Source organism: Felis catus, chromosome D3 (assembly GCF_018350175.1).
Source record: "Felis catus isolate Fca126 chromosome D3, F.catus_Fca126_mat1.0, whole genome shotgun sequence".
In the NCBI taxonomy this organism is placed as follows: domain Eukaryota; kingdom Metazoa; phylum Chordata; class Mammalia; order Carnivora; family Felidae; genus Felis; species Felis catus.
Window position 1 is genome coordinate 23,549,619 of NC_058379.1, and position 13,563 is coordinate 23,563,181.

Genomic DNA, 13,563 nt, shown 5'->3' on the forward strand with positions numbered 1-13,563 from the left:
GAACCGTGAGATCATGACCTGAACGGAAGTTGGACGCTCAACCAACTGAGCCACCCAGGTGCCCCAAAACGTGTTCACACGATTAACGCGCAAAGTAGCAGGCCCCTACTAAGTTTTTAAAAGTTTGGTGGCCTCATTTGAATGGGGACAATGCTAAACATTCCTAAGAGTGAAATAAGTGATGTCTGAAGCTCCTCAGTTGCAAAAGCCTTGGCTGTTTCAGTCCTTTCTGCTCGTCCCCTGAGGAGTTATTCTGCACGTTAATCTTGGATCCACTTTCCCCCTGAAATGCTTCTCTGTGGAGCCATTCTCTAGCCCAGTCATTGCTGCTAGCAGGCCGATTCCAGAGCTCAGTGAGCACCTTTGGGAGGGCCGCAGGCATCCTTGCCTCCGGGCTGTCCTGGAGACGGGCCTCCCTGGACACGGGCTGGTCCACGGCCAGCCCAGCTCAGTGCGGCCCGCCCTCGGTTACCAGGCATAGTCCCATTCAGCGGGGGCCTGGTGGCTCCAGACAACAGCTGGAGACCAGAAACGAAGAGTTCCAGCTACAAGCAAATATTGCTGCTTCTTGAGGTTGAAATATTCTATCCCCAAAGTGTCCCTTTCAGCCAAGAAAAAACAATCCCCCATGGGGACCCGACCCCGCCACTGGGGAACAAAAGCTTCCCAGTTCCCAGAGATGGTCTGAAGTTTCAGGCACACACAGCCCACGGGGAGAAGAGACAATCATGTGACTTCCAAGCTTGGAGACAAGGTCACTCTTGTCCAGCCCTTTTTGTCTCCACAGGAAGAAGAGCCTTTGATTGCCTGACAAAGGATGGGGCTGGTGCTGGCTCCCCATGGGCGGGTCTTACAATGTCCGCATCTCGAGGGTTTGGGAGAACAAGGGGACGAGGTCCAGGTTGGTGGCCCCCAAAGCCCACACAGATGGGTGTGGGGGGCTCTTCCCAGTCCTGTTTTAGGCAGGAGAGTTGCATACTCTGGCTGCATCCATTTTTCTGTGGCAGGCTGATTCAACAGCAAGGCCACCCATTTGTTTTCCATCAGCCACCAAAAATATTTTCCTTCATGGAAGGAGAGAGCTTCCAGGAAAAGAGAGAGGATAAACACTCAGGTGAAGCTGGCCTTTAAGGAACCCTCATATTCCGAGGGCCACAGCGGGTGTGAGTGCTGGCTGCTGGCGACGCACGGGGAGGATAGCGGGCAAAGGGGCACTCGGGCTCCATACCAGAGAAGTATCTGGAATACCTGCTGTGCTGTGCCTTTTATCCGATACCCCTCTCTGTCCCCTCTCTGTCCCAGTGGTAGACTTTGCAGCTGAATAACACATATGCTGCCAGCAGCAAAGGAGGCAGCCGTCTGCATCTGCGTGTGGACAATTCATTTCCCGAAGAGAAGGTGACTACCAACTGAACTTATCAGACAGATTGAGACAGTTGTCAAACTTCAGTGAGCACTGGCATTATTTAGGAAGCTTCCCAGGGATTCTGACTCAGCAGGTGGGGCCCAGTAACCTGCATTTTGAACAAGTACATCAGGGATTCTGAGGCAAGTGATCCAGGCAGGTTTTGAGAGACACATCTGCTCATGTTCTTTTGTTGGACTGGCCGGCGCCTCCTTTTCTTGTAGCCAGGACCGGCTGGGGCGGGGACCTTACCTGGCAAAGCACCTCCTAAGATTTTGGAACTGAGGCTCATACAACCAGCAGTGTGTGCCTGTGCCTGAACCAGTCAGGTCAGAAACTTGGCTTTGGGGGTTGCCCCCTCTCCTGCCCCGCCAGCCCCCCACCCTGGTCCTGCCCTCGACCCTGGGTCCTGCCCAGCCTCCTCCTCGTCTGCCTGTGCTCTGAGACACTGTCCTCAGCAGCCTTCTGGAATGGCCTCGGACACACCCCAGGAGGTTGTCTGTGCCCACTTTTCCGTGGACTGTGCTCCCTGGACCTGACCCTCCATGCGTCTCAGGCTGCCTCAGTGTCCCACAGGGCCCTCGCTCGACTTAGTCCAGACAGAACTCAGCTTGTTTTCTCTCACACCTGGCTCCACGGTCAATCTTTACCTCAAAAACTGAACCCTCTCCCCTCCCCTCAGCCCCCAGTCAGAATCCTTGGGCATCATTTTTGTTCTTAATCTCCCACCTCCATTCTAGAATAACAAGGAACAGCTACCACTTTCTGAAAACAAACTATAGGTAATACCTCATCCCGACTCTATGAGGTACATGCTGTAATTGTTCCCAGCTGACAGATGAGAAGGTAGGCACACAGAGCTGGGTCAGTGGCCCAAGGTCATGTGGTAAGTGGTGGGGCTGGGGTGTGAGCCTAAGGCCCTGGCCGATGGGTATGGCGTGCTGTCTCTCAGCCTGGAGCCTCCCCTCCATCCACAGCCCTCTGCATCTGTCGTCTGGACCTGTGTGTGTCCGAGCCTCCCGACTGGCCTCCTTGCCCTTGGCCTTACCCCACTACAACTGTTTTTCCTTATTCAAGTAGGAAATGGTTCTAAACTGGGAATCTGATGTCATCCCTCTGCCAAAACCCTTCAAAGGCTGCCTGTTTCACATTCCCTGGCCGCGGCGAATGAATGGTGGGAGCTGAGTCCCGGCAGGCTGGCTCCAGGTCTGGGCTCTCAACTCCTGCCCCGGCCCCTCTCTCAGCCCGTCTCCTCACCAGCGAAACAGGGACGACGGCACCCACCAAACAGCTGCTAGGGTGTGTGCAGCGCCGGACGGGAGCACACAGCTCCCACATAGAGCTCCTACCGGGACTGTTAAAAAGAAGGGCAGGGGGGAAGGACCGTTGCTCTGAAAGGCGAGATGAAATCCACACGGGATATCACTACATAAGCAGTTTACATACATTTCTCACTTAATCCTCATAACCTTTGGAGACATACATACGATGCCATTTTACAGAAGGAGAAGCTGAGGCCAAGGAGTGGACTGACGGAACCAAGGTCAATTCAAACCTGGGTCTTTCTGTGCGCAAAGCCCGTGGCTCTCCCCGTGGCCTGACCCCGATTCCGAGGTGCGGTATGTTGGTGTGGAATTCTAACTCCGTCAGGTCTGGCTGGCTGAAGATCCACTGTGGGTCCAAGCTATGATGACACCTGAGGAAATCTGGAACCACTAACAGGAGAAACTGAGCAAACGGTGAGGCCTGGCATTTGCGTGGGCCTCGGAAGAGCACACAGTCTGCCAGCAGGCGACACCCGCCTCGTTCCAAGGTGCTGGGGGCGCCCCTGTAAAAACGACATGCTAGGGGGCCCATCGCTGTTTCTACAACAGTGAGAATATTTATTTTCTCCAGACAGTAAAAATAACATTTTTCTCTCTTTTGTAAAAGTTAAGTACCATTACATTCCATTTTCTTAAATAACAAAATCCTAAAAATATATATTAAATTGTATACAGTGCGTCACACTTCATCTTATATTTTAAAATACATGATGTTTCTATTTTATTCTCAAAGTTGCATATTAAGAGCATATTTACAAATAAAGCCTTGTCATCCAGAGTCAAGATCCCTGCGGGAAGGTGAGTCTGGATGTGGGCAGGTCTTGACGCTGCGTGAACCCCAAAATGGCAGCTCCCTGTGCGGGAAGGGAAAGGGTCCCCCACTGTGTGCTCCTGAAGACACATCCTTTCTGAAGCAGATTTACCTCAGACTTTCCTCCACTCCCCACTTCTGCCTTGTTGAGTATGTTTGACTTGGCAAGACAGAAGCCTGTGACATGGGCTGTGCTGGGGTCTGCAGGCGGCAGGTGAGGCCCCTTGTCACCCCTGAGCTGTCCAGTCTGAGGGGAGGCAGCTGCAGCTGGAAGGTTTAAGAAATACCCCGCGCCAGGGCAGCTAAGCTGAGAGACCTGGCCAGGAGGTAGAACAGTGAGGAAGGTAAACAAAGACACCAGAGGAAACAATCACGAAGTTAAAAGTTCCCAAGGTAGTAACAAAAGCAGACATCAAACACCAAACAGGAGATCCGAAACCCAAGAGGGTGGGGGTTGACTGGGCTGCGGGGTGGGGAGCTGGCTGGGCTCTGGGAGACCTGGATGGCCTCATCAGACAAGGGAGACGGGATCTCAGAGGCCATCCACTGATAAGTGCTCTCGAAGATCAAGTGCCCAGGATGCATGGGGCTTGGTGATGGCCTACGAGCCCTGCTGGTGCGTCAAGACGGCCTCGTGGGATCCTGAGGGGGTCAGGCCAGCTCCTGCCCTGGGCTGACAATGGGGCGAGTGGGTAGCGTTGTATGGGTTTGGCCTGAGGGCCAGAACAGCTGTACTTGCTAGTGCTTTGATCTTTGTGGGTTTCTGGCCGATGGGAGTCTTGAGCCAGAACCCACACTGAAGAAGTCACAGCAGCCTGGTTACCTTGCTCACGCCCAGAAAGAGACCTCAACCCTGTCCTGACAAGGGGGATGTGGAGGAGACACCTGGGGTTCATGCCTACACCTCCTCTGTTCTGCAAGTAAGTGGACACTTGGGGAAGAACATGGGGCGCCATGTGCCTTCCAGAGGGGCCAAGGACACTGTGAAAGGCGGCTAAGAGACCAGAGATCAGGTTCACAACTGGCTGCGGTGCATCTACCACGGAGGCCTCAAGATCAGCTACCGGCAGAGCTCCCTCCCTGGTCCCGCACTAAAGGGGTGAGGAGGGCACACAGGCCCAGAGGCCCTGTTACAGCCTCTTCTTCCTTCCCTCTATCACCTCAGGGCAGAGGGTCTGGGCAGGGTGCTTTCAAAGTGGCAGCCATGGTGGTCCCCAAAGCCCCTCCCCTTCCTCTTGCATAATCTGCTTGTGATCCTTTCTCAGGGGCATGCTTTTCAACCCCTCCCATCTCCACTTTCTCTCCAAAGTACAGATCTTTCCAGATCAAGTATAGGCCTCCTACTGTGCTCCTGGAAGCATCCCTCACTTCCTCTGGGACAATTTATTTCTCAGGTATTTACTTAGCCACAGGGGACCCTCTGTGGGGTGTTGCTGACAGGCTCCAACCAGGGCCAGGGCTGAGGCTGAGGTGTTTATGGAGGTTCGGCCTGGGACAATTTATGGCCTCTCTCCCCCAGTGCTGTCCTGAGGCTGGTTTGGGTTTCCTGGGGCTGCTCCCTGGACAGTAAGTTGATCCTGCTGGCAGTGGGCTGTGCCAGGACCAGCAGGAAGGAGGTCACTGGGGCGTCACCAGCACTTCCTGGGACTCCGAATGGGCTGCTCCAGCTGCAGACTCAGACAACACACTGGCTGTGTAAGGTGGGCAGGGTGGGTGGCAGGGCCCACGGGATGCCCCAAAGGCCAACGGCCACAGGAAGCCCTAGGCAGCTGAACAACTGCCGTTTGGCCAGGCAACCCCCTCCAGGGGCTAAATTCCACATTCCCTTTGTGCTATCAATGGATCTATTCAGGGCACAGGGCCCTTTGTGACTGCATACACCTGACACTTGGTTCAGAGGAGATTCCACGACAGCCGGGAATAGCTTAGAGGGGAGACTGCACATGTCAGTGTATTTCCAGTTGTGTGGGACAGGCCTCTCCCTGCAGACCCAGAGGCCTGTGGACAGCTGCTCCCGGGTAATTATCCTTTCCAGATCAAAGCGTGAAGACAGCATCGAGCAGCTCCGTGCCTGCCACAGGCCTGACCCGGTACCTGGGGCAGCACCCCTGCCCTCCTGTGGACACACTGCCCCATTCCCCCCTTCTCGTGCCCCTATGCGGGCCAGGTCCCAACATCTCCCCTGGTTGCCGGGTGTCATGTCCCCCTGCAGACACCTCCCAGCTGGCCCCACACGGTCCTCGGCCTTTCTGGGAGCAGCCAGGTACACAGATGGGTTGCCAGCATGGCGGAACCCCAGGAAAGGCCACAGCAGGCAGTAGCTTAGGGATTTGGGAGAGGTGGGCAAAGTGCTCCGAAGAGAGAACTGTGAGGCCAGAGGCCCAGGTGCCGCTGGGAGAGTCACGCTCTGACGATCGCCCAGGCCTGGCCCAGGCCTGGCCTTCAGAGGCATGGGCTGCTCTTCTCAGCTGCTGCTGACAAAGCCTACTTTTGGACGGATGCGGGGGACTTCTAAGCTGGAGAAGGCTCTTGCTCTCAACCGGCAGCCACTGCAGCTGCACCCGTCAATCTTAGGAGGCCTACCTTCGGAGGGTCTCCGGCCCCCAAAGCCTCCCTCTCTCAGCCCTCATGCCACTCCCAGCAACTCCCTTCCCCATCTGAAGGGCTGGGTAGTGCGAGGCCAGGGGCAAGAGCCCTCTCCCTGCCACTGAGCTTTTCCGGAACTGCCCTCTGTCCCCATAAGAAGGGGCAGAGAGGGCCTCAGAGAGCACAGGCTGCCTGCTGTTTTTTCATCTTCTTTTAAGACGAGGGACGCTCAAAGGAGGGACTGCTGGCGCCTGGGTCGCACTTAATGCTGTCTAAAGGCTAAGCCCCATACTGAACTGAGAGAATCGTGGAGAGACGGGGCCTGGCTCAAGTTCCACAGGACCGTGAGCTGCTCAGGGGCAAGGTCAGGTCATCCAATACAATAAGGAGTCACTGAGCACCTATAAAAGCTTTCCGTAGAGCCGACATGGATGTTTCATACAACCGTCTGCGGGCTTGCTCTGCTGATCACCAGGCTATGGAAAGAAGCTGTAGAGAGAAGCCCGTGTGTGGCAGGTGACACGTTTGACGTGATTTGGGGTCAATTCCCAGGCTCTCCCAGGTTGGAGGAGGCCCATCCTCATTCAGCACCCAAAGAGCTAGGCCCCAGAGTCAGCACAGAGCACAGGCCCTCTTTATGCTTTGGGGTGCTAATGCCCAGGAGTACAGGACCAGGCCAGTCCCCAAGAGAACCTCAGAATTCTCCCTGTTTTAAACCATAAAGACCAGGAGAAAGCGATTTGTGAGGACAAAACAGAGAAGAAGCAAGCAAGACTCAGCATACACTACACCTACCCACCACCCTATCGTTGTCTAGAAGGTACCTGAGCCCAGCGCCAGACACAACCATCTCTGCCATCACAGCCCCTCTGTCCTGACACCCCCATTCCTAGATGAGAGAGACAGAGGTACAGGGAAGGCCCAGACCCCGGGACCTTGAGTCTCTCTCCTAAGTGCAGTGATGAAGCAGGGCGAGTCCAGGCTACGCCTGCCCCTGCAGCAAGGTGTCCCTTCCCGGCTCGTAGGATGGCGTTCCTGCCGAGGCTGACAGAGAGGCCAAGGGAGAGGCAGGGAGAGTCGGTCAGAGGAAACCACGGGTCCTCAGTGGCCTTGATCTCAGAGGGACCTCGTGTCCTGGGCATGGAGAAGGGAGCTTTTAGTCACTCACAAGAGGATTACGGTCATCTTGTTGACTCTGACTCTTAAGCTTCTTCTTAAAGATGGAAATCGAAGTAGAAGGCTCATAAAAAATGGTCCAGATTTCCCCCGACGTCCCTGGCTGACGACAATCCCTAAGGTCCCCTGAAGCAGGAACACGATGGGATCTGTCAAACAAAAACAACTTAATATTTCAAGTAGAACACGACAAAGCACCCAAAACAACTTACTGTCTCCTGAGATACCTGTACTTTCGAAATGGGACAATAAGTGAGGTGAGGCCTCAGGAAAGACCTAACAGATGCCTGTTGGAGGTCTGAAGGCCTATTGTGTGAATGAAATGTGTCCCGTGGGATGGAAATGCAGCGGCACAGATTCCAGCTCATATAACAAAGAACTTTCTAACTGGAAGAGCTATTCAAATCTGGAAGGGGCTGGCCTGAGACATTATGAGTTTTCAAACTTCTTTCTTTCTTTCTTTCTTTCTTTCTTTCTTTCTTTCTTTCTTTCTTTCTTTCTTTCTTTCTTTCTTTCTCTTTCTTCCTTTCTTTCCTTTCCTTCTCTCTCTTTCTTTTTCTTTTTTAAATAGAACATTTCTTCAATGATATTTATCTGGAAGCCCACCTAGTTAAAACAAGAGAAAGCCAAAATCTCTGAAGCAGGTCCTGCCTTATTGCCAACACGTGCCCTTGTCCCCATGTCAGCCCCCAGGGCTGCCTGCTAGGGAAGCTGCAGAGGGACCCCAGTGTCACAAGGGAGTCAGACATGTGCTTTAGGGCCTGTGTGTGTGGCAGAGTGCTGGGCCCTACAGAAAGCCTCCTGCTCTCTTGCTGCACCTGAGAGGCTTTCCCAGACCATGTGAATTGCGACTTAGAAAAAAGATATGTATAGATATAGATATAGATATAGACATGTACATATATGCATATATATAATATTATATATAAATTATATACAAATTATATTATATCTCTTATTACATATGAGAGTGAACTCAGTAAACATTAAAAAAGACATTGTTTCCACTGAAAAATGTGAGGTACAGGGTACAGAGGCCTACAAGGGCAGCCTTCACAAAGCAATGGAGGAGCCAGCATATCAAAACTTCTGTGGTGGAGGGCAAGTGAGAAGGTCAGGACAAGGGTGGCTTTTATAAGACACCAATGGTCAGGAAAGGCCTTGAAATAGAGCCTGTATGTCAGTTATAGCTCAATAAAACCGGTGGGGGAAAAAAGGAGCAAGCCTGGCCTGGGAGCTACAGGAAAGACAGAGTCTAGCAAAAGTCAGAGCTCTTCTCTGTAAGTACACAAGCATCAGTAGCATGAATAATTGCCTCCTTTCCTGGAAGGCGGAACTGTTAAACCCAAGTAGCAAAGTAAGGGAAGGAAATATTTTTTCCCTTATTGGTCAGAACGGAAGGATCTCTTAAGTAATTGTTTTTAAATAATTATGAAGCAATACGTAATAAAATATTAGGATTCTCCTCCTAAGGATGTTTCCTAATTTCTAGAAGGCATTAGGAAATATGAGTGAGAGTGTTTTAGAAATCATTGCTCTTATGTGAAGATTTTTTTAAGGGGCCAGCACAAGCCAAAAATTGGAAATTGTTGCTTTTTATGCCCAGACTGTTTCAATCCTCCTTGAAATCATATCCCTTGAATCAGGAGCAAACACGATCCCTCAAACCTCAGTGAGATTTGTCCAGTTGTACATTTCACTCTACAGAGAATGAGGAATGTGTACTGACTTATGTTGCCTTAGGACTAAGGGCTTTGGAATCATGTTCTGATATTACAATTGCTCCCAGACAAATGAAGCGCAGCATAAAAGGAGTTCAGAGCCTTCCCTTCCCGGAATCAGGCAACTTTCTATCATACTCACTTGAATGTGACGTGCAGAAGTATCTTTGCTACAATGGCCGTGACTGTAAGGATGAGAAGGGTTGCCAGGCCATATACTGTCCATCCTGCAAGTATAAAAGACAGGGCTTATTGGACCCGTTTGAGCTCAGTTTTCAGAAGGAGGTCTGTTGGAAGCCGCAAATGAACACTGGAAGCTCAGAAATGCAGGTGTGGCTGAGGAGCCCTCTGTGGTGGGGGCAGCCACCAAACACAGCGGAGAGCTGGGCTGGCAAGGAGCCCCGGGCCTTCTGAGCACCTTGCCTTGCTCTAGAGCTCCCTCTTGGAGAGAAGCAGGCAGTGTGGGCCAGAGTGCACTCAACTTGGGAGTTGAAAGGAGTGATATACACTGTGTCTTTACCACTGGAATCACTGTGCAAACACAGATGAGTTACATAAACTCTTTGGGCATCAGTTTCCTTATCTGAGGAATGAGATGTGTGACCCGTGAAATCCTACCGGGATATAAAAACAAACAATGCAGAGCAAGCACTGGATGGACTCTCCTCCCTGACCTTCTAAGGGGGTCTGCAGGGGAAAACACCTAGGCTGGATAACTACTAACGGTAGGTACTTGGCACGTCTTCCAGCTCATAAAGGCTCCACCTTCCCTGGCAGAAGAGAATACAGAGTATGCCCCAACCAAGTTAGCCACTGTCTCTCTCCTGCATAACTTTTCTTCACAGCTCTTGTCACTATCTGACCTGTTATTTTGCTTCTTGTCTCTCTCTTCGCACTTACAGGCCATAGGAGGGCAGGGATGTTGACTGCCTACAACAGCGCCTGGCACCACTGAAGCGCATACATATCTTTTGAATGAATGAATGAATGAATGAATGAATGAAGCTCTTGTAAATGCCAGTGAATTTAGCGAGCTACAACTTGGAGCTCCAGAAGGATATTCTCCAAGTGAGAAAGTGATGGATTAGCTGATTAATCACAATGTACGAAGACACTCATGCTGGATCTTTGGAGGGGAGCACTTTCTCCTGAGGACCAAGGAATCAAGCTAATGAGAGAATGTCCCTCAAAGGCCAGGACCGTCACAGAGCCAGTACCCACAACCCGCCTCAGAAGAGTGCTCTTTCTCTAACTGCCAAAAGCACTGCCCTCAAGCCCCGTGGCTTCCATCCCCTTTGGTGGTATCTGGGAACTGCTACCTGGGACAGTCTGGGGTGGGTGGCTAGGGCTGGTGGTGATGACATAGAGGACTTTGGAGGACCGGGCTGCACTGACGCTGAGGTTGGCTTGCTCCGTGATCACCTCAGCCAGTGTCTGGTTGGCAGTGGGCCTCTCCTGTGGCAGCTCTTCCTTGACGGCTGGAAGATCAAAGGAATTAAGTGAGAAGAATGCTGATACAGACAACGGAGAACTTCGGAGGAGAAAGTACTGGCTATGAGAAGGCGGGTTTTTTTCTAATTTACCTCTGCGCGTAATTCTCTCCACTGACCCCACTAGCCCCAAAGCAGAACCCGTCAGGCTCTGGCCCAGAAAGTCACAGAAGGAAGGAGCTGTCAACTCCTACTATTTGACTGGTCTCTTTGAGGACACCTGAGCATGCTTTCTTGTTTTCCTTGCACCTCTGCAGCGATGGCACTCTCTTCCTAACTATTCACCCAAATCCTACCTGTTCTCAAGACTGTCCCACCTGAGGAGATGCCTCCTCCCTCTGAGTTCCTGTAGCACACACTGATTGATCTGTTCCTGACGCCCTCGGCATCCGGGACAACGACCAGGTCTCAGACACCCTTGTGTTTCTTGCGCGCTGGCAAAGAGATGTGCCTGGCATATGCGTGTACACATCAGAGTCAGAGAATGGGGCTCCACCTTAGGAAGGCTTTTTTAAAAGTTATATTGGGCTTTTCCTGTTGTTCATTTTCTTTTTAAAGCTATGTTTATTTATTTACTTTTTTTAGTAATGTCTACAGCCAACAAAGGGCTCCAACTCATGAGTCTGAGATCAAGAGTTGCATGTATTTCTGACTGAGCCAGGCAGGTGTCCCTTAGGAGGGTTTAAAGAAAGATGGGAAACTAGTCTTTCGGGATTGGTTAGGATATTGAAAGGCAGGAGGGTGGACCAAATGACCTTTTTAAAGCCTTCTAATTCTATCAGTCTCAGCTCTTTCTTTCAGTTCTTCTTTCAACCCTGCCATGAAAATTGTCATCAGAACAACTAAAGTAGCAAAACTGACAGGTGTTGCCTCTTTCCTGTATCATGAAGTGTACACAAGTTTTGAAACAGGAGGTGGGAAAACCTGCAAATTGAGCCTGTAGCTCCTGACTCACAGCCCCAGCAAGACCTGACCGGGGCCCTCAGGTCACCACAGTGTGCAAGCGGAGCCTGAGGCACAGCCTGGAGGGCCCCGAAGAAGGCCGGGAAGGGTTACCTTGGTATAAGACAGCAAATCCCTGGGCTTGATTGATGCGATCAGAGAAGAAATACAAAATGATAAAATCCAGAGAGACGTTAAAGGACAGAGGTGGGCGGTTCCTCCCATTGAAACGGACCAGGACACGGTGGGTGTAGCCGTCCAGCAGCTCCACCATGTCTGCGGAATCCCTGATGTCGAACAAGGTGAAGTTGAAGTGGATGTGAGAGGCTCCCGGAACCCGGATGGTCCAGTAGCAGACCCTCCCCGTGGCGTAGGTATCGGGAAAGTCAGGGGAATAGACCACTGCGGTCATGGCCGAGTAGTTCCCGCCGCAGGCACCAACGAGAGCTGTGGAAGACACAAGGACACCGGCCCTCAGCCTGGGGCTCAGCCACAGTTACAAACAAAACTCTTCCTAACTAATGTGATCCAGTTTGGGACATTGTTTTTTGTCTACAAGACCAGACCGTCTTAGGTTTCAGGATCAAATCACAGAATGAATCGCTTAAACCCTGAACAAATGACTTTAGAGGGTTTTGGTTGTTCTTTTTTTTTTTTTTTTTTTTTTTTTTTTTTTTTTTTTTTTGTGCCCAGGAGACTTTAGAATTAGCACACAGCACAGTGAGCACAGAGGCTCGGCCTACGTGGGGGCAGGACTGGAGTCAGAGAGTCTAGGTTCGGGACCAGCTGGGCGATGTGATCCCGGGGGCTGCACTTCACTTCTAGAACTCTGCCTCTCTCGTTTGGAGGATGGAGAGACCACCACCTGTTCCTGTATCACACGGATGCGTGAGGACAGATGAGACGAAGCACATGAATATGCCGGGGCCTCTTTGGCAGGGCAGGCACTTGATGAACTAAAGTTGTAAAAAGAGAAGGGCTTTACAGCTGCTCGGGCACTCCTGATACCTTAGGGGTGCAATGCTCACGTGAGGGTCCACACATTTATCAAGCAGGAGAAAACCGGCCCAAGATGTGACTTTCTGCACAGTGGAAATACTCGGTTCTGATTACTCTGTACTAAGCACATTTGGTTTCTCTGGACTCCCCTTTGGGGTTGGCGAATTCTCGGAAGGGGATACAACCACTTCACTGTATCTGAATGAGTGAAGTGTAAATGAGATCCTGGAAATGAAAGTCCCTGAGATGGAGTGTACGACCGGGATTTATTTTTTTTTTTAATTTTTTTTTCAACGTTTTTTAATTTATTTTTGGGACAGAGAGAGACAGAGCATGAACGGGGGAGGGGCACAGAGAGAGGGAGACACAGAATCAGAAACAGGCTCCAGGCTCTGAGCCATCAGCCCAGAGCCCGACGCGGGGCTCGAACTCACGGACCGCGAGATCGTGACCTGGCTGAAGTCGGACGCTTAACCGACTGTGCCACCCAGGCGCCCATGACCAGGATTTAAAAAGCAGGCTTAGGGGGAGTCCCACTTCCCTTCAGTATGTAGAAAGCAGTAAGAGAATGCTGCTCCCATACGGACAACGAGAAAAAGCTCAAAACTCTTCCTTATACCATCAGAAAGCTGAAGTGTCAAGACCACCAAGAGAAGTGAACTCTAAAAAGTAAGAAGTCCTTCTGAGGAGAGTCGGGGCACACAAAGTGTTTCATTTTTTTTTTAATTTTTTTTTTAATGTTTATTTGTGTGTGAGAGAGACAGATAGACAGACACAGTGTGAGCGGGGGAGGGGCAGAGAGAGGAAGACACAGAATCCAAAGCAGGCTCCAGGCTCTGAGCTGCCAGCACACAGCGCAACGTGGGGCTCGAACTCACAGACTGTGAGATCGTGACCTGAGCCGAAGTCAGATGCTTAACCGACTGAGCCACCCCGGCGCCCCAAAGTGTTTCATTTTTAACAGGGCATGAGAAGAAGAGGTGACCACCAAAAAAAAAAAAAAAAAAAAAAAAAAAGCAAGTAAGATGAAAGGAGCTAAAATGTTGAGCATGGGCTAGCCTCTCAGTCTAGAATGAGCAGGGGCCCCAGACACGGTGGGAATCTGCAC

At 51.3% G+C, this 13,563-nt stretch overlaps 1 protein-coding gene across 2 annotated transcripts in view; it reads right to left on the reverse strand.

The window, feature by feature from the left end:
- Window positions 1–3,263: 3,263 nt before the first annotated feature.
- The window catches only part of KREMEN1 (kringle containing transmembrane protein 1), a 75,204-nt gene continuing 64,904 nt past the window's right edge, over window positions 3,264–13,563 (reverse strand). The window contains exons 6-9 of one of the 2 annotated variants that reach the window (XM_023241610.2): window positions 11,571–11,903; window positions 10,341–10,502; window positions 9,167–9,251; window positions 3,264–7,452 (exon numbers count right to left, since the gene is read on the reverse strand). In XM_023241610.2, the coding sequence (XP_023097378.1) occupies window positions 7,284–7,452; window positions 9,167–9,251; window positions 10,341–10,502; window positions 11,571–11,903 (749 nt within the window). In that variant the 3' untranslated portion in view covers window positions 3,264–7,283. The remainder of the gene's footprint in view (window positions 7,453–9,166; window positions 9,252–10,340; window positions 10,503–11,570; window positions 11,904–13,563) is intronic. The other variant, XM_023241611.2, reaches the window with a different exon arrangement.